We start from the raw sequence: 21,335 nt of genomic DNA, 5'->3' as shown, positions 1-21,335 counted from the left end.
GGGAGGAAGGTCATCTCCCTGCAAGAGAAGCACATGTGGTATCCCTGGGATTAATTCTATATTGTTCTTGTTCAGTAGCTCAGTCATATCCAACTCTTTGTGACCCCATAGACTGCAGCACTCCAGGCTCCCCTGTCCTTCACTATCTCCTGGAGTTTGCTCAAATTCATGTCCGTTGAATTGGTGATGCCATCTAACTGTCTCATTCTCTGTTGCTCCCTTCTCCTCCTGCCCTCCATCTTTCCCAATATCAGGGTCTTTTCCAGGGAGTCAACTCTTCACATCAGGTGGCCCAAGTATTGGAGCTCCAGCTTCAGCATCTGTCCTTCCCATGAATATTCAGGGTTGATTTCCTTTGGGATTGACTGGTTTGATCTCCTTGCTGTCCAAGGGACTCTGAAGAGTCTTCTCCAGCATGGCAGTTCTAGAATTCTTAACTCCTCTCAAACCAGATCTGCTGGAAAAGTCACGTGCGATTCGCCAAGCCCGAGACGAGAGGACCTTCCATATCTTTTACTATCTGATTGCTGGAGCCAAGGAGAAGATGCGAAGTAAGTGATCAGCAAGGACGTGTGCTGGGAGACCTCAGCCCTCCATTCTGTCATTTTCCAGGGTTAATTGATAGCTATTAAAACAGAGTCTGGGATGGTGCCAGGGAAGGAGTTACACATCTCTGGACAGCATCTCCTCATCTCCTTTGAGTGAGTGAGTGGGGCTTCTGTCAGTCATCTTCATTTACTGAGCATCTACTGTGTGGCACAGCAGATGTCAGTTTCAGTTAGGCATGAAATAATTAATTAATTAATTAGACTGGATGATGGCAAGTCCAAATAAACACAATCTGTGTCTTCTAGGAGGGAACAATTGCCAGGTACTTGCCTGGTGGCGCAGTGGATAAGAATCTGCCTGCCAATGCAGGGGGCCCAGGTTCGTTCCCTGATCTGGGAAGATCCCACATGCCATGGAGCAACTAAACCAGTGCTCTGCAACAAAAGTAGTCACCACAGTGAGAAGCTGGTGCATCACAACAAAGAGTAGCCCCCGCTCCTGCAACTAGAGAAAGCCCACACACAGCAGCAAAGACCCAGTACCGCCAAAAGTAAATTAAATAATTTTAAAAAGACAGTCGCCATATTTGCAAGTTTATAAAACTTGCAGGTATTTAAGATGCATTCTGAGTTCATAAGGAATTTTGTAGTGGAACCAAGTGCTTTTCGTTATACCTGTTTTGAAAGTAACTTTGAAGTGGCCTTTTCGAAGGGCAAGGTCAACTATATTTTTCTATAACGAACCAGATAGTAAATCTCTTAGGCTCTGTAGGCCACATGGTTTTTGTCACAGCCACTCAGCTCTGCCTTTGTTAATGCAGAAGCAGCCGTAGGCAATGCTAGACCAGTGGGCATAGCTGTATTACAGTAGAATTTTACTTATAAAAATAGGAATATGCACTGTGCTGTAGTTTGCTGCTCTCTGTTGTAGGAAAAACATTTTTCACATAGAAACACTATACTGTATGCCAGGATCCTGTAGGAAATTACATATGTTCTAGGCATGCAGAAGAATTAATCTTTATTAACTTACAAGAATATATAAAATTCTGTAAAAAGGAACATACCTGTCAATATAGGTACATAGTATGCTCTACATTATAGTAATAAGTTTAAACCCTAAATTTTAGGAGAACAGTACAAATTTTTCTTCCCATCAGTTTTGTGACCTGGGGTTAGTTATTTTGCTTAGAAAATTACCAAAAGTGTGAGTGTACTGGTACCTTTGCTGTGATGAGGTGTATTGTAACCGTCCACCACTAGAGGGAGCAGCATTCATGATTTGATCTTGATACTTGGCATCTGGAGCAATTTGGGGTAAAAGTGGGGCGTGGAATGGATGTTACACAGTGACAAATAGGTAAATTAGCTGTTACAGCACAGATGCTGTGGGGTGGCCCAGAGAGAAATGTTTGTATTTTTCTTCCATCTCTGTGCCACCAAAGTCAACAGTCTGGTTGTTTGGAAACGGGTTCAAGTTTTGTGTTCTGCCTCCAGTCTTCCAGAAATAGAGCAGGGATACGGCTAACTAAAATTCCTAGGAACCACTTGTATACTTGATGATAGGTTTGAGAAGAGGTTAGGGTTTTAGAGAGAATTGAATATTTTAAAAGATATCCTCGGTCTGGATAATGAAATCTTGGCAAAGACTCAGATCCTTGTGACTTTAATCAAGCATTTCAGTTAATCCAAAGTCTTGAGTTAACTGGCATCTTGGGTCAGTTTAACCTCGACTTTATCAAGTAGCTTCCAAGTGACTTGACCCATGAAAGCCCTTCGCTTAAACTGTAAAGCATCTTGCTGAATTCTCTCCAAAAGTATAATCAAATCCAGCCTAATTAACAATTGATCTGGAAGAGGACACTTGATATATTGGAGTTTGTCATAAAGGCAAATGGTGTAAGAAAAAAGAGAATAAATTATAAATTTGAGGGAGAAAGGGGTGAATAACAACAAAGGAATGTAACTACAGAATACAGCTTTATAGAGAACAATATTTAATAAATGTCATGAACAGAGAGTTGGCAAATGTTTTTACTAAAGGGCCGAATAGTCCGTATAGATTTTGAGAATCGCATGGTTTTCATTGCAGCTACTCAACTCTGGATGCCATTGTAGCATGAAAGTAGCCATAGACAATAGACAAGGAAATGGGGGTGCCTGTGTTACAATAAAACTCTATTTATAAAGACAACCAGCAGACCAGCTATGCCAACCCCTGATATAAGCCTTATCTATTATTACAGGGGCTTTCTAGGTGGCACTAGTCATAAAGAAATCTCCTGCTAATGCAGGAAACATAAGAGACACGGGTTCAATCCCTGGGTCAGGAAGATCCCCTGGAACAAGAAATAGCAACCCACTCCAGTATTCTTTCATGGAGAAGCCGATGGACAGAGAAGCTTGGAGGGCTACAGTCCATGGGGTCACAAAGAGCTGGGCATGACTAAAGTAACCTGGCACACAGTGATTGCTAGAAATAGTTTGAGAAGAGGGAGGATGTTGTAAGAACGCTAAATCCTTTTCTATCATAGCAGGAAGTGAATGGGCAGTATCTAACCCATATCCAGAAGTAGCCATTAATATGATATATAAGTATAGTATATAGTAAGCCTACTATATAGAGAAATAGTGATAACTACCAGGAAAAAACCATTAAAAGAGATAAAAAGCAGTTGCTATAGGTAACTACTATAGGTAGGAGTTGGAGAAAGGATGGGACAAGCAATGGTATTTTTATTATAAACCTTTTGATAGTAATTTATTTTTTTCTCATAAAGTATTTGTTAAGTTTAATGTGTTTTATAAGAATAGGACAGAATCAACTATTACACAACATACATAGAACAAAAATCACAGTGCTAACTAGACATCCCAAAAGATACAGTAAATATATGGCCAGAGAATTATTTGATTATTAGAGAGGGAAAACTGGGGTGATTCAGGAACAAATGCTGATGAAGGTTGCAAAACAAGGGTGCCTTTCTCCTTCCTTGGGATGCTCGTGAAGTCCCGTCAAATTCTATTCAACCAGTGATGACTAGAAGCTGCAAGTTGCATTTCTCAGGCTGTTAGTACCAGCTTCATATCTGTAGCTCAGTCACTGATATTTAAAATGTGCATGTTTAATTTTGATAAAAGTTTAATTAATGAGTGGATAAAGATTGATTTAACTTTTTAGACAGCTTTGTTCCTGAAGGCAGGATACCTTTGGGCAACTGAGCTAAAGATGTCCCTTCCTCTGAGTAGATGCCACCGTCCTGTCAGGGGCCACGGCTGAGGAAGTAGGGCCCAGGCTGGATTTCAGTTGCCGGGCATGCTGGGGTGGTGCACAAGCTTCCCCACTGTAAGAGGCGGGTGATGGCTAGTGATCGCTTCTATGCAGTGAAGCAGAGGAAGCTTTGAACTGTCCAAGTCTCGGGAAAGGGAAAGAGATTGTGATGGACCAGACCCTTTATCAGCTTCCTGTCTCCTGTTCAGAGTGGACGTGTCTTTCCTGACCACTGCCCTGTCTTCCTCTCCCTCCAGATGACTTGCTCTTGGAAGGCTTCAACAACTACACGTTCCTCTCCAATGGCTTTGTGCCCATCCCGGCCGCCCAGGACGACGAGATGTTCAACGAGACCGTGGAGGCCATGGCCATCATGGGGTTCACTGAAGAGGAGCAGCTGTGTAAGTCTTTCCACCTTGGCCCGCCCTGGGTTCCTGCTCTGGGTACTGACCCAGAAGTGCTTTACCAGAAGGCCAGGCTCTTGTTCAACTTGTCCAGAATTTGGGCCAAGAACATGAGGTACCAAGGAGAAAAAAATAAAATGAACACACACACACACACGCGCGCGCGCGCGTGCGCACGCACTGAGGCTGGGGAGCATAGCGAGCAGCAAAGCAGCTTATTTAGGGCAGAGTTGAAAGTTACACACTCAACACAGAGTGTAGGTGTCCTCGCAAATGAGGGGTGCCATGCAGGGTTTTTTTGATCCCCCTTTTATTTTTAGCCCTTCGACTAGGTGGGTCTTTTTGATCAGGGATGGAATATTCATTGAGGGGAAGGTTGAAGTGCGGCCTGGATTGCATCCAGTAACATCAGTCCCTGGTCGTGAGTGTTCGTCTCTCGAAGCCCCCGTACATGAGCCCTAAGTAAGAGCTGTAGTCCCTTAAATTCTCCTTTACTAGTCAGGCCCCACGCGTGAAAGGGCATCTATGGGCGTTGGCAACCGGTGCACTTTTACTGCGTATGCTCCACAGTTTTCTTGGTCAGAGGTTCTTGCTCACAGTTACAGAGTTTCTGTGCTAATTCCTCCTCTGTGCTGTTCCTCTATGAAGCATGGCCTGATTAAGTGCAAAATAAGGAGGTGGCTTTGCCTTCCACCTGATGTCTGTGTTTGAGGAGACTGTCCTTGGGCCCAGCCCTGCCTTTCCTGCCTCAGTACCGCTGGAATATGTTAGGGACTTTTCTTTGGTCGGGACAGATTTCTGCTCTCTGAATTCCCCACTCAAAAAAAAAAGGAAAATTAATATTACTTTGCATGGCTTATTGCTGTCTTAGAAAGGTGGCTGCGTTAGGCCTCTTTTGGCTACAACTGACCAAATTGGCTTAAGCAAAAAGGAAAATGATTCATTCATGTAGCTGGAAAATTCAGGGATACTGGTTTCATGAACGGCAAATTCTTGGGACTCAAAGAATGTCTTTGGAACTTGGTATCTCAGTAACCTTTAAGTAGGTGATAGTTTCTTGACAACAAAGTGGCTATTGTGGCTCCAGCCCTTACATCCATTGGGTTTATGTCCAGCAGAAATGAGCAGAGTGGATCCCTTGCCTGAGTGCATTAATGAAGTCTCATTGCCTAGGTTGACAGGCATAATCCTGAACTACTCACAATGAGCCAGGGTTGTAGAAAGCTCTATTATGTCTCTTTGTTATGGTCTCTATTCCATTCTTGAAGCTGGAGGTAGAGAGGTTATTGGCCTCATCAAGAACATGTAGGTAGAAGGGAGGGAAAGAAATTGTGACAGCAGGTGTATTTGGGTTCTTCCTGGAAAGGCAGTTCTGGTGATGGGTCAGCATTGATCAATATCATCATACCAAAGAGCAAGAAACACGTTTGGTCCTCAGACTAGGAAAGCTTATAGAGACATTCCTGGTTTCCATACTGTGCAAGAAACACTTTTCCTTCTGAATTAGATGTGCCTCAATATTCAAGATTAATCTCTTTGGGAAACACCAGGACAAGATTGTGGAAATTTTCCCTTTCTTGCCAAGTTCGCACCCTCTTTGAAGCCCCAGAACGATGGCTACAGTTGCCAAACTGCAGGGCAACTGCATTTTGCAGGACAGGCAGCTCCTCCAGAGATAACTTGAGGCTGAAAAGCAGAAGGTTCCATGAGTCAGATAACAGATGGGGGGTGTTTGTGGCTTTTGGCTGGGATCCCGCTTCAGAATCCAGTGCTGACAGCATCCCTTCCTGAATGACATCAGCCCTCCAAGAATGATTCATTTTATTTGGAACATGAGTTAATTTTACTTCTAATCTTTGCTTTAAAAAAATACAACTCATGACTAAGTTCTTGCTTTGGGCCAGGTATTTGGTAAATTTTCCTTTTTAAAAAGTGTACCAAAAATATTCCAGAATGTTCAGTTTTATGTACATAACAAAAAAACTGGAACAAGCTGAAATGTTAATTGGTAGAAGATTTATTCAATTACTGTCTGACCTTATGAAAGAAAACAATGGGTCCTTTCTGACACTGCCTTATGTGGAAATGCTTCTAATATATTTAAAGTGAAGACATCAGGGGACAAAACCAAATGCTAAGTGCTTTATGCACATTATTTAATATCGCAACAACCCTAGGAGATGACTGTTGTTACTGCAGTTTGCAAATGAAGAAACTGAGGCACAGAGAAACAAAGACACACCCAGCAAGAGACACACAGCAAGTCACCGATGGGGCTGGGATTCATTCTTGGGTCTCATGGAATCCCAAACCCCACTTTATGATTTGCTGTGCTGTTTCTGTATGTGGGAAGGTGGGTTTTGTTCTATAAATTTAAAAAAAAAAAATCCATGTCAGAACCAAGGTATGGAAAACAAGGCTAGAAGGAACCCAGAATGTTCTACAATGTGGACTCGTTTTTTAGATGATAAGTGATGCAGAAACCCACCATGAGGTGGTGGTCCCTTCTCTAGTCCTTTTCAGTCCGTCTGATGACTTTCAAAGAGAGGAGCAGTTTGGCATCTACGCGGTCTTCAGCCCCTCCCTGGCACTTGCTCTTCACCCTTTTAACCCTGGAAAGCAGACCCCAGGTCTAGCACCCTGGGCATGTCCCAGCCTCTTGCTAGCATTTGATAATATGATTTATTTTCCATGTATTTATTTTTATAGTGGCCATCTATTTATGGCAAGGAACGCTGATTTTTCACTTAAGATAAAGTTTCCTACTAAAGTAAATCATAGGAAAGAGAAGTGAATGTAAAGAAAAGTGTTGAGTGTCAAGAGTACTGGAGAAGGAAATGGCAACACACTCCAGTATTCTTATCTGGAGAATTCCATGGACAGAGGAGCCTGGCGGGCTACAGTCCATGGGGTCACAAAAGCCTGGGACACGACTGAGCAACTGAGCAAACTTGCAGACAACCTAGCTAGTCATTTGAAAATAAATAAATAATAGAGTAGATGCTATGTCTGCAGCATGCTGTGTGCGTACTAAGTCACTTCAGTCCTGTTTGACTTTTTGAGACCCCATGTACTGTAGACCTCCAGGCTCCTCTATCCATGGGATTCTCCAGGCAAGAATACTAGAGTGGGTTGCCATTTCCTTCTCCAGGGAATCTTCCCAACCCAGGGATCGAACCCACGTTTCGTACATCTCCTACAATGGGACTGTGGAAATCTACCCTCTGCATAAAAATATTCAGTCAGTGATGATACAGGTGAAACCTGAAGTGGCATCAATGGTAAATGACTGACACCTGGAAACAGATCTAGACAATCTCTGGGAGGATCTCCGAGCAGGGGCACTGGAGTTAGCTGCTGGGAGTTCGTGTCCTGGCTGGGTTATTAGCAGCTGTGTGAACTCCCGGCATCTAACTCCAGTGCCCCCGCCCCGAGATCCTCCCAGAGACTGTTTAGATCCGTTTCTGGTGTCAGTCATTTACAATTGATGCCACTTCAGGTTTCACCTATATCATCACTGATTGAATATTTTTATGCAAAGGGTAGATTTCCACAGTTCCAATGTAGGAAACGTACGTCTCCACCTGCCTGCATTGGCAGGCGGGTTCTTTACCACTAGTGCCACCTGGGAAGCCCTGGTATGCCTATAGAGCAAGCATTAAGATGAGGGTGAGGACTTCCTGGTGGTCCAGGGACTAAGACTCCATACTCCCAGTGCAGGGGGCCAGGGTTCGATCCCTGGTCCAGGAACTAAAGCCACATGCTGCAACTAAGAGTTTGCATGCCAGAACTAAAGATCCCACACGCTGCAACAAAGATTGAAGATCCCGTGTGGCACAACTCAGACCTGGATAGCCAAAATAATAATAAAAATATATATATAAATATGATTTAAAAATTAAAAAGAAAAAGATGAGGGTGTTCAGGGACTTCTCTGGTGGTTCAGTGGCTAAGACTCCACACTCCCAATGCAGGGGGACTGAGTTTGATCCTCCGTCAAGGAACTAGTTCCCACATGCCACAGCTAAGGGTTTGCATGCTGCTTCTGCATGCCTCAGCTAAAGATCCTTTATGCCATAACTAAAAAAAAAAAAAAAAATCCAGCATGCTGAAATGAAGATTGAAGATCCCGCATTCTGCAACTATGACCCAGTACAGCCAAATAAGTAAATGAATTAAAATAAATAAATACTTTTTTAAAAGATGAGAGTGGACAAAGGGCTGATGCCCATGGGGCATGGACTTAGACCAGTGTGTATACCAACGCTGATTATAAATCTAGGGCTGCTCCCAGCTCTCCCCAGAAGGGTCAAAGGAAAATGGGGAGCTGAGGGTGCTGTCAGGCCTGAGCCCTGGCACTGCATGAGGGCCCAGGTGACCAGTCTCCTCTGGCTCCTGGACCTCAGCAAGAGAGAAGTGCTTGCCCCAGTTTGCGCAGAGAGGTAGCCAGCAATGTAAGCCCATCATAATCATGATGACATCATAGCAACTACTGTTTATTGAGCACTGTCTGGGTTTACCTGCCGTGTGCTGTGCTGTGTTAGTCGCTCAGTCGTATCCAACTCTCTGCGACCCCAAGGACTGTAGCCCGCCAGGCTCCTCTGTCCATGGGGATTCTCCAGGCAAGAGTACTGGAGTGGGTTGCCATCCCCTTCTCCAGGGATTGGACTCAGGTCTCCTGCATTTAAGGCCCACCAGTTTAATCTAGGGGCTTCTCAGGTGGTGCTGATGGTAAAGAATCCAGCTGCCAATACAGGAGACACAGGGACTCGAGTTTGATCCCTGGGTCAGGACAATCCCCTGGAGGGGGAAATGACAACTCACTCCATTATTCTTGCCTGGAGAATCCCATGGACAGAAGAGCCTGATGGGCTACAGTCCATGGGGTTGCAGAGAGTGGGACATGATTGAGCATGCTTGTGCACACACACAATTTAATCTAAGGTGATCTCATTTAATTGCCTCTGCAGGGATCTTTTTTCAAATAAGGTCACATTTGCAGGTTCTGGATGGTCATGTCTTTGATGGCCACCAGTCAACTGCTATTTAGCACCCACTGGGCCAGGCCTGCGGCTTGCAGCATCTCTCCTGATGTAAATTTCATGAAGCAGGTACTTCTGTTACTCTCTCCATCTTGCAGATGGGGAAACTGAGGCTCTGCAAGATGAAGCTAGGATTTGAATTCAGGACATCCTAACACTAGAGTGCATGCTTTCAAACACTGCCCCAGACCCCAGCCCTTGCCACCCTTACCATCTGGGCAGCCTTTCCACTTTGCTGTTTTGTTGCCAACCAGCTCTTATGACCTGGGAGTGGTGACTATTCTTTTGTCATTTCTGTGACCATGTTATCTACACAAGAAAATGCAAACTGGCAATACCTGAGCCCACGGAAGAGGTTGACCTCCACATTAAAGTTGTTAATTTTATTATTTATTTATTATTAAATTCATTATTTATTTACTTGGCTATGTTGGGTCTTAGTTGCAACACGTAGGCTCTTAGTTACAGCATGCCAGGTCTCTAGTCGTGGTACACAGGCTTAGTTGCCCCATGTCGTGTTGGATCTTAGTTCCCCAACAAGGGATCTAACCCACATCCTTTGCATTGAAGGTGGATTCTTAACCTATGAACCACTAAGGAAGCCTCCGAGTTGTTAATTTTAAACTTGGGTAGATTTCACATGAAAATCTGGGTTTCCCCATCATCTTTGGAAAAGCAGAAGTCTGGCAGCTCTGGGTTTGCCTCCCTTGTGGCCATGATTGGAGTCGCAGCTGTCGCCTTTCATGCAGGGTTGTGGCCCCTGTGAATCCCTGCAGGCTCCATCAATCTGCTTTTCTCATTTAGACTAGTGGTTCTCAACCAGGGTTGGCGGGGGGGTGGGGTGGCCCCCGGGTGGCCCCCAAGGGGCAATTGGCAATGTCTGGAGACATTTTTGGTTGTCATAACTTGGGAAAGGATAACACTACTGACAGAGTATGAGATGGCTAGATAGCATTACTGACTCAATGGACATGAATTTGAGCAAACTCTGGGAGATAGTGAAGGACCAAGAAGCCTGACATGCTGCAGTCCATGGGGTCGCGGAGTTGGACAGGACTTAGCGACTGAACACAGAAATAGCATACTGACATCTAGTGGTTGGACAGCAAGGATGCAGCTGAACATCCTGTAATGATGCACGGGGCACCCCCCACAATCAACTCTCTGGGCCAAAAATTCACTAGGGCCCAGGCTGAGAAGTCCTGAGTTTCACTGCTTCTGATGCAGGCATTTCAGCAATCCCTCACTTAGACTTTCAGTTTAAGAACTGTGAGTATTGCACCTGATGGTTTATAGAGCCCCTTCATAGGTGTTATTAAAGAAACTGCCTCAGCTGTTTCCTTCTGACAGAAACTTTGTTCACTTGAGAGGAAAGTTTCTCCAGTGGTGAGTGAGCACATGGGTAGGTGGTCTAGGCCTTTCTCCTCCTGAGCTGGGCCAGGTTCCCTAACGTTTGAGGACAGTTGTAGTAAAACTTTATTGTTACTCCAAGGACTATACATACAGTCCATGGAAATCTCCAGGTCAGAATACTAGAGTAGGTAGCTGTTCCCTTCTCCAGAGATCCTCCCAACCCAAGGATCAAACCCAGGTCTCCTGCATAGAAGGCGTATTCTTTACCAGCTGAGACACAGAGGAAGTCCAAGAATACTGGAGTGGGTAGCCTATCCCTTCTCCAGTGGATCTTCCCAACCCAGAGATCAAACCGGGGTCTCCCACATTGCAGGCGGATTCTTTACCAACTGAGCTACCAGGGAAGTCCAAAAGGCCCCAAAAGGTTCCAAAAAATCCCCCCCAAAAAAGACTGTCATCCTTAATTTGGCCTGAGGAATCAGAGTAGGCTGGAATCTCTATGTTTTGTTCTTGGAACAGTGATTTCTTCTTGGAAATCCTGGGTGATCTGCACCTCAGGTAATCTAAAGCCAAATATTTGAATTAATCAATCCTCCATCCATCCATCTCTCCATCCTCCACCTATCTGTATTCATCAATCCATTAATTGTTCCATCCATCTATTATCTATCCATTCATTAATCCACCCATCATCCATCTTCCTTCCATCCATCCATCCATCCATCCATCAGTTCATTTTCCATCCATCCATCTACCCTCCCTCCCCCATATGTGTCTGGACCCTGGAGAAGGTTTGGGAATATAAAGAAAATAGGACAGTCCCCCACTCTCCAGGAACTCATGGTCTTGGGGGGATTTCAGGCACAGAAACCATTTTGACAGTGACATGGGCTGAGTATGGCGTCAGAAGGGTTCCCAGGGTCTGGCAACACACTGTTTTGTCTGGAGATGCCTCGACAACCAGTGGAAAAGACTCCCCCTTCTTCATCCTAACATGAGTGTTTACACACCCAGCCAGAGCATGCTAAGAACCACAGGGTTTTGTTTTGTCTTTAGATACCGTTTATTGACGTAAAATTTACATTTAGAAGATTGTGTATAAGTGTATATAGTTGATCAATTTTTACACACGAAACACACTTGCGTAACTGGTGCCTATTTTAACTCAGAGAACACAACCACCACCAGCCCCCATGAAACTCCTCATGCTCCTTCTCGTAGCTTCCCCAGTCAAGGATAACCACTGTCCCGACTTCCAGCAGCATAGATTTGCCTGTTAAATGGATTTATATGATATGTTCTTGTTTGCATTTGGAGTCCTTCATTCAGTATTCATGTTTGTGAGATACAGCAGGTTTGTTTTTTGTAATTGTTAATCATTCAATCTCCTTGATCTATCGAAGAGCCAGATAGTAAGTATTTTAGCCTTACCAGGCCATGAGATCTCTATGGCAACTGTTGAACTCTGCCATTTAGCGTGCAAACAGCTATAGCCAGCATGTAAGTGAATGAGTTTGGCTGGGTTCCAATTAAACTTTATTTTCAAGGGCAGGTAATGAGCTGGATTTGGTCCACAGGCCAAATTGCCATGCCCTCCTGCACAGAATTCCATTGCAGTGCAAGGTTTTTAGCAACAATACAAAAATATTCTGTTCTGCCCTAGCTGATCTTCTCTCCTCTTAGCAGGGAATTGGGATGGTTTGGCTTTTTCCAATTGGACACAAGTTAGTGACTGAACCAGATTAGACAAAGGCTCAGAACAGAGTGGAAAGCTGTAGGCCGGCTCTGGGTCCTCAGTGACTTATAGACTCCGGATCTTGGTGTTGGCATCCCTGTCTTATCTGGTCTTCTCTCCTCCCTCCAGCCATATTGAGGGTGGTGTCATCTGTCCTACAACTTGGAAATATTGTCTTCAAGAAGGAAAGGAACACAGACCAGGCTTCCATGCCGGATAACACAGGTGCTTGCTGCTTTTTTGTGTGATAATTGATGACTTTTGGTGATGGGAGGGAAGGTCACATTGTCTTGGTTATTTTTCTGGCTGAGTATATCTGGGGTGTTAATAAGAACTAGACTGGGTTACTATCACTTAATTCTTTTTTCAAACTTTTCACTGCTGAAGATCCTACGTGGAAAATTCTCCAATCAGAGTGCGGGGGGGGGGGGGACTAAGTTTTGGATCAGACAGGATCTTTAGGGAGTATCTCTTCTAAAACTCCACACATTTATTTTGTTAAACAAGTATTTTTGAGCACCTGCTATATGCCAGGCAGTGGGATACAATGAGAAATGAGAAGGAACCGCCCCCTTTCTTATGGCATGTGTGGGGAGATAGACCTCACATTTCCCTGAAATGGGGTTGTCAGATAAAACACAGGACACCCAGTGGAATTTGAATTTCAGAATAAACACTTCTGATTGTAAGTATGTCCTAGGCAATATTGGGGACATAATTATACTAAAAATTGTTCGTTGCTTATCTGAAATTCAAGTTTCACTGGGTGTCCTTTATGTTTTTCCTAAATCTGACAGCCCTACCTGCAAATAAAGTGTTTTGTGTTTTGAAAAGATGGCCTGGATACTTGTTGGTGGCTGATTGAAAAGGATGACTTAGGTTCCCAACTTGCTCACCCGTGGCCTCAACATCCCTGTCCCAAGCTGTATATTGGGTTGCATTTCCAAGCTGCCTTTTGAACTGTCAAGTTGTTTCCTATGTCTAACACTCCCAAAACTGGAAAGTTAAAGAAATCCTCGCACTGAGGAGAGACCCTCGGGGCAATAGAAACGAAAAGAGCACCTTTGCAAAAAGATGGGGGATAAAATCCTAAAACTACACGATTTATCGTCCACCTCACACTATTCCAAACCATTGTGTACCATTAGTCTTCACATTAAGGAAGCAGCTAATGTTGGATTTTTTTTTTTTGAGAAAACCTTTTTAAATGCAGAACTACATGGATACAACAAGAGCCCATGTGTCTGCCATTCAGAATGGACATTTGTGAATATTTTTGAATACTTCTTTATCTTTAGACTGAAACAAAACACAGTGTGGAGAAGACTGACATCTGTTATTCTCCCAGCGGGGTCCTGCTCTTCTCCCTGAATCTCCTGACAGCCACAGTTAAACTTTACCACATACCCTTCTGGTCTTATGTTTATGCTTTCACACACATGTATCTGAACAATATACAGTGGTGTTTTGTGAGTGTGATTTTTTTATTTACATGGATGATATCACACTATAGGCATCATCTTACAACTTTTTTTTCCCCTAGAGAGAAAATACTTATAAAAATACCGTGATATATTAGTTTGCTCCCTTGTGAATAAACACTTAAGTTGTTTCCAATATTTTTCTCTCTAGATATATTGCCACATATATCTCAGAATGGTAGAACAAATGCTTATTGAATTTAACTATATGTCAGGTATATGCCTACCTCACTTAATCCCATTGACAATCAAACAACATACCAAATAGCTGACCATTTTTGCCAGCTAGAGTTTGGGAAGTTAAGTAGTTTTCCCAAAAAATCACATGACTATGAAGTGGGCAGAGAGCAAAGACCTGAAACTGTCTCTGCCCTAAGCCCCAGTCGGGGCACACCTCCATCCCACCCCATCGTTGCCTCTTTGTAAAACACTGGGGGTGAGGTCACTAATTACAGCAGTTTTTAGGACTCTTTCATGCTATGGTCACCGTCATGTTCCATCTCATCAAGAAGAAAACTGTATCCACAGATCCCGTGGATTGTGTGATCCCGTGTGATTTGTCTTCTTTTCCAAGCCTTCACTTTTGTGGTACATTTAATATGCTTCTTTTCTCCATCCAGCGGCTCAGAAAGTTTGCCACCTCATGGGAATTAATGTGACAGATTTCACCAGATCCATCTTGACCCCACGTATCAAAGTCGGGCGGGATGTGGTACAGAAGGCTCAAACAAAAGAACAGGTAAATGATGCATTTGCCATTTATTCCTGCATTTGTCATTTATTCCTGAAGACTCTTCCATCCATTCATGCTTCCATCCATCCATCCATCCATCCACTGTCCATCCATCCACCCATCCATCCATCCATCCACCCATCCATCCATTCACCCTTCCATCCATCTATCCACCCATCCATCCATCCACCCTTCCATCCATCCACCTACCCATCCACCCATCTACCCACCTACCCATCCATCCATCCATCCACCCATCTATCCACCCATCCACCCATCCATCCATCCATCCATCCACCCATCCATCCATCCACCCTTCCATCCATCCACCCTTCCATCCATCCACCCTTCCATCCATCCACCTACCCATCCACCCATCTACCCACCCACCCATCCATCCATCCACCCACCCATCCATCCACCCACCCATTCATGCATCTGTTATCTAACCAAACTTGGGTCCATTAATCAACCATGCAGCAAAGCCAATTTGTGGTGAAGGAAAGTACACCATTTACCCAACAAGGACAATGGGTGGCTCATGCTCAAAAGACCTAGACTTCCCCGTGGCTTTCAGGGAAGGACTTTCCCATCCACCCACTCATCCATCCATCCTTTATCCCCTGTCTGTCCAGTACTAGAATAATCAAAGTCCCATGTCAGGTTTTGAAGGTACAGCACTGGCTGAGCAAGAATTACCAGAGTCGCTCACTCCAGACCTCATCTTGATCTTTTAGTTGAAGGTATGAGGGCTGACTTAACCTTTGGAAATGTCCCTGGACCCTTTCTAGAGGCAGGACTGACTGCCTCTAAGTGACCCTGAGATGGAGCAGGCTCCACTCTGTTCCAGGTCCCTCTGACAGGAAGTGACTACTTAGCCACATCGCCGTTCCTTAGGTCTAACCACTTTGTCCCTTATTGCCAGTTGTAGAGATGGTATACTTTCCTTTTCTTTGTTTATCTTTTAAGGAGTAACTGTAGGTAGAGGGAATATAAAAAGCCAGGACCACCAGTCAGGCTCTTGTGAAAATGCATCCCATTGGGAGTAACCCTGTCCCCTTACCCCCTGTAGGCAGACTTCGCTGTAGAAGCTTTGGCCAAGGCCACTTATGAGCGCCTTTTCCGCTGGATACTTACACGTGTGAACAAAGCTCTGGACAAGACCCACCGGCAAGGGGCTTCGTTCCTGGGGATCCTGGACATCGCTGGATTTGAGATCTTTGAGGTACAACTTGGCAGGATTGCAATAGACATGGTCCCGGTTCTCTGGAAATTAGCTTCCACTTAGAGAAATTCATTATTTTTGGAGAAAGGCAGGCAGCTACTATAGGGTGGGAAGCTGTCTCATGAAGGTTAAATCTTTAAGAGACAGAAATCCAGTGGGGAATGTACTGGTTTGTAAACTGAGGCCAGAGGTACAGCTGGATCCAACAGGCAGGACCTGAACTCCTGCCATCTCCCTCTCTCCGCTATCCTCCACTTTGGCTTCATTCTCAAGCGGGCTTTCCCCTCATGGTGGCATTGTGGCTGCCGTCGATCCAGACTGCCTCTTAGTTCCAACCAGTTCCAGTTCTTTCCGATAGTTCCATCCACATCTTGGAACTGAGTGTCATTGAATCTTACCTGAGTTGGGGCACATGGTCATCTCAGAGCCAAGCACTGTTTTTAGGGTCTTTCAGTACTTCATAGAGTATAAAATGGCCACCAAATCCCACTCCCATGAGTTGGAGGGAAGTTCTCAGTGAAAGAGAATATGTTAAGATTGACAGATATTCCAAAACATATCTACTATGGAATTACTCCCTCTTTGAGCCTCAGTTTCCACATCTGTAATATGGGGATAATGAGGGACTTCCCTGGCAGTCCAGGGGTTAAGACTCCACACTTCTACTGCAGGGGCACAGGTTTGATCCCTCGTCGGGGAGCTAAGATCCCCTGGCATGGGGTATAGCTAAAAAAAAAATTGAGGTGTTGAAATACCTAACAGTTATTCTATCTGTAAATCATTGTGCAGATGGAGATCAGCATTCTTGAAACCACGTGACGTGGGAATAAGTAACTCTACCAGCCCCCATGAGCCCCGGGCAGCCTTCACTGGGGCCTGAGCACTCTCTGGGTGCTGAAATGGCAGAGCAGGCTGGTGGAAAGGGTGTCCGGTGTGGAGCTATCTCCAGCACAGAGCTCCTCCGAGCCCGAGTCCTCTACCTCGGACCGTGATGCTCACGGGTCTCCCTGGTGTTGTGTGCTCAGGTGAACTCGTTCGAGCAGCTGTGTATCAACTACACCAACGAGAAGCTGCAGCAGCTCTTCAACCACACCATGTTCATCCTGGAGCAGGAGGAGTACCAGCGCGAGGGCATCGAGTGGAACTTCATCGACTTCGGGCTGGACCTGCAGCCCTGCATTGAGCTCATCGAGCGGCCGGTGAGGCCCCACATCACACACGTGCCGCTGGCACGCAGACCCTGTGCTCACTCCACTAGGACGCGGCTTCCCCAAGTCCTGCAAGGCTGTAAACTGAATCTTTGTGAACTAAATTACCCTGTCCTTTAGCCCACATTTTCCTATCAAGTTATTTCTTCTTTTTATCCCTCCCCTTTCTTCCCTTCCCCACCATCCCCATCCCTCCCCTTCCCCTCTCTCCAGTTATTCATTCCCAAAGGCAAGGGTCTTGCTTTTGTTCGCTGACCCATCCAAAACTCCTAGAACCATGCACATAGTAGGTGCACAAGAGATCATTATTAATTGACCTACATTATTGAATGACATACTATATGCTCAGTTGTAAAGAATCCACCTGCCAATGCAGGAGATGCAGGTTTGATCCCTGGGTCAGGAAGATCCCCTGAAGAAAGAAATGGCAGCCAGCTCTAGTATCCTCGCCTGGGAAATCCCATAGAGCGCGGAGCCTGGCAGGCTACAGTCCATGGGGTTGTAAAAGAGTTGGACACAACTTAGCGACTAAACAGCTATATGCTGGGCCCTCTCTTTAGGGGCTGAGGTGTAACAGTGAACGAGATGGACGCAGTCCCTGCCCTCCTGGAGGAGCAGACAATGGAACTAGACAAACAAGAGAAGCAACTGAAACCCCTGATAGGGACAAAGCAGAGAGCGGCTTAGGGATGCCTGCTTTGGACAGAATAGCTAGGAAAGATTTCTCTGATCTGAGTCCGAAAAGTAAAGAACATTCCAGCAGAGCAAATGGCATGTGCAGATTTGATGGTGCTCCTGACACCTTAGTTTAAACTGTCTCAGCCATTGGGGAGCACTTTACTCAAAGGAACCCTCAGGTGAAGTTATTTGTAAAGAAACACAATTTATCACTAGAAGTGTGAAATCTTTGTGATGTTGTGTATGCTTCCCGGCCCTTGCATCCCTAGTGCTGGTCCATTGGGAACAGAATACTTTGAGGATAGATGGAGGGGGTGGAGATGGAGTGTGTACATTCACCGTTGTATGTAAGTAGATACGATAAGGGAGCCTACACACGTGCTTGGGTGGCCAGCCTGAGGCTGGGGCGCCCTTGCTATGATCTGCTTGTCTTCCACAGAACAACCCTCCGGGTGTGTTGGCCCTGCTGGACGAGGAGTGTTGGTTCCCCAAAGCCACAGACAAGTCCTTTGTGGAGAAGCTGTGTTCGGAGCAGGGCAGCCACCCCAAGTTCCAGAAGCCCAAGCAGCTCAAGGACAAAACTGAATTCTCTATCATCCACTACGCCGGAAAGGTACCAGGCCAATGTCCCAGGGGTCCCTTCATCCCAGGGGACCCAGGCGGGATGCTCCAAGTAGGAGCAACTTGGGAGTGGCCGGACCCAGAGGCATCTGGTGTAAGTCAGACCCCAAACGGGCCTTATACACAGTTTGTCTAAGCATCAGGAAGGGACAAGATTTAGAGATGTAACATATAATGGGCTAATGTATATATAATACCTGCATATTAAGATAGAGAATATATATGCTATAATAGGCTAATATATGCGTGGTTACTATAGGCATGTATGAGATATATGGTAGAGAGGCCACTAATATGCTCCAGCTGGGGTAGCCAGGCTTCCCTTGTGGCTCAGCTGGTAAAGAGTCTGCCTGCAATGCGGGAGACCTGGGTTCAATCCCTGGGTTGGGAAGATTCCCTGGAGAAGGGAAAGGCTACCCACTCCAGTATTCTGGCCCAGAGAATTCCATGGACAGTCCATGGGGTTGTAAAGAGTCAGACAGGACTGAGCAACTTTCACTTTCATGGTAGCCAGGCAGTTCTTTCCTGTATAGACTCCAAATCCTTCCTGCTACCAGTTAAACCCAACAGGAAGGGCCAGCTGGAATGGGGTGACCAATAAACCCACTTTTGAGTCCAACAGGAATCTCCTTTATCATGGCCTTAGGTTTGCCATTGCCAGTTTGTGCTACTCGGAAATTTGCAATGTCTTCTTTCTCTTCCTTCTCCCTCTTCCTCTGCTTTTCTCCCCTCCCCCCTCCTCCATCATCATTGTCATCACCGTCAACATCATGTCATAGTTCTTAATATACAGGACCTTTCCCTATGCCTCCGGAGAGCCCTGGATCATGTAGAAAAGACATACCTCAGTCTGGCTGGCAGACATTTATTGACTCCCCAGTATATCCACTACATCATAGAAGCAGGCAACGTTCTAAACCAGGGGTTGGCAAACTACAGCCCAGGTACCAAACCTGGCCCACAGCCTATTTTTATAAATAAAGTTTTATTGGCACATAGCCAAGATCAGACATGCCCATCACTGTAACAACCCATATCGTGTAAAACCCCACCAGAACTATGATCAGTTCCTTCCATGTCACAGTCAAAATAATAAAATTAAAAAGAGGTTCCAGATTTAATTTAAAAGCAGATTGTTGTCAAGCCTTTGCTGGATGAGAGGTGAATGTTAAATGTGAGGGGAGGGTATTCACCACCATCAAAGCTCTGTACCTTTGGGAAATCTCAGGCATCGTGCTGGGCTCTTAAGGAGGAGGCTGCCAGAGGAAGCTTACTAGGAGAAGGCAGGGATAGAGACAAGGCTTTCCCAGTAGGTCATGGCTGAGGCCTACTGTGCGCAGGGCCCTTTAAAGTTCTGTTTTGCCGGTCCCTTCATTGGTGTTTGTGGATTACCATCGTGGCAGCCACTCATGTTTCCTCTCTGACTTCAGAAGATCTGGGGCAGTGGGAGAAGTCTGGGGGCTTGTCCTTAGTTCAAAACTGAAGCAGAAGCATCTAACCGGTGGGGCGGTCCTTGACAGGTGGACTACAATGCCAGCGCCTGGCTGACCAAGAACATGGACCCGTTGAATGACAATGTGACTTCCCTCCTCAACGCCTCTTCGGACAAGTTTGTGGCCGACCTGTGGAAGGACGGTAAGGCCCTGAGGAGGACTGAACTCCCTCCGGCCCCTTCCCAGCTGCCCCTGATTCCCACAACTGCTCCCAGGAGGGACGGGTACAAATTCCTGAGCCCCCCAATCCTGCACCTGGGGCCCATGGAGACGGTCCTGAGTCGGGGCTCAGGCGTTTGATGGAGGAAATGTCTTAGGAGGTATGTTGGACCAGAGCGCCCCCTTGTGGAGTCCGAGAGACTTAACTGCACTCTCATCTCTGCCATGTACCAGCTGTGTGATCTCAAAGTCACTTGACTTTCTTAAGCTTCACTATCCTCTTTGGTGAAAGTGAAAGTCGCTCAGTCTTTTCAGACTCTTTGCAACCCCATGGACTGTAGCCTGCCAGGCTCCTCTGTCCGTGGAGTTCTCCAGGCCGTGGGGAGCCATTCCCTTCTCAACACAGGGATTGAACCCAGGTCTCCCGCAGTGCGGGTGGATTCTTTACCCTCTGAGCCACCAGGGAAGCCCAAGAATACTGGAGTGGGCAGCCTATCCCTTCCCCAGCAGATCTTCCCAACCCAGGAATCGAACTGGGGTGTCCTGCATTGCAGTTGGATTCTTTATACCAGCTGGAGTTAATCTCCCATCTTCCCTAAGATTACTGTGAGGGTGAAATTAGATCAGTGGGGCCAAGTTTGAGCATGGATCAAGATCACTGGAAGGCTTGTTAAAACTCATGATCACTGGATCCCATCACCAGAGGGTCTGATTCAGCAGGTCCGGATAGAGCCTGAAAATTCGTATTTCTCATAAGTTCCCAGGTGGCGCTAATGCTGCTCATATGGGGACCACACTTTTTTCCCCTTAAGAACCAGAGAACAGATAATCCAAGTGAAGTCTAGCACCTGCTGGGCCCACAGTAGGGACTTAGTACACATCGGCCCTGTGATGACTATGAGGTGGTGGACTTTGCTGCTTTCGCTCCTGGGCCTCAGTGCTTACAGCAGATTTCACTCTTGACATGGAGCCTGTGGGTCTAGGGCTTACAGGACTCGCTGCCCTTGCTTTAGGGACAGGGGTCAGTTCTGCCGACATTTACTGAGTGCCAGGGCCCTGGGATGGGGTAACAGCATCTCAACCCAGGTTATATCTCACATCTGGGACTCAGGATGAACTCTGAAACTCCTTCCTTCAAGGAGCCGCAGTCTTATAGACGAGGCAGACAAGCAAAGACATTATTACATGGCACCTAACTGAGCACATGGGGCAGAACTGCTGGGTCTAATGTCAGTGGGGTTGAACTCCACAATACCACCAACCAACTGGATACAGTCAACTGTGTGTGTGCATTAGTCACTCAGTCATGTCCGACTCTTTGTGACCCCATGGACTGTAGCCCACCAGGCTTCTCTGTCCGTGGGATTCTCCAGGCAAGAATACT

At 45.8% G+C, this 21,335-nt stretch overlaps 1 protein-coding gene across 4 annotated transcripts in view; it reads left to right on the top strand.

Moving 5' to 3' along the window:
• MYH11 (myosin heavy chain 11) overlaps positions 1 to 21,335 on the top strand; it is a 125,303-nt gene that overhangs the window by 67,381 nt on the left and 36,587 nt on the right. For all 4 annotated transcript variants that reach the window (XM_070460872.1, XM_070460871.1, XM_070460874.1 and 1 more), the window contains 8 exons: positions 453 to 551; positions 4,077 to 4,220; positions 12,483 to 12,578; positions 14,455 to 14,573; positions 15,640 to 15,792; positions 16,818 to 16,991; positions 18,118 to 18,291; positions 19,820 to 19,934. In XM_070460872.1, coding sequence (XP_070316973.1) covers positions 453 to 551; positions 4,077 to 4,220; positions 12,483 to 12,578; positions 14,455 to 14,573; positions 15,640 to 15,792; positions 16,818 to 16,991; positions 18,118 to 18,291; positions 19,820 to 19,934 — 1,074 coding nt within the window. The remainder of the gene's footprint in view (positions 1 to 452; positions 552 to 4,076; positions 4,221 to 12,482; positions 12,579 to 14,454; positions 14,574 to 15,639; positions 15,793 to 16,817; positions 16,992 to 18,117; positions 18,292 to 19,819; positions 19,935 to 21,335) is intronic.

This window comes from Odocoileus virginianus, chromosome 33, assembly GCF_023699985.2.
Source record: "Odocoileus virginianus isolate 20LAN1187 ecotype Illinois chromosome 33, Ovbor_1.2, whole genome shotgun sequence".
Lineage (NCBI taxonomy): Eukaryota > Metazoa > Chordata > Mammalia > Artiodactyla > Cervidae > Odocoileus > Odocoileus virginianus.
The sequence above is the reverse complement of the archived record's forward strand: the minus strand, read 5'-3'. Positions and strand labels throughout refer to the sequence as shown.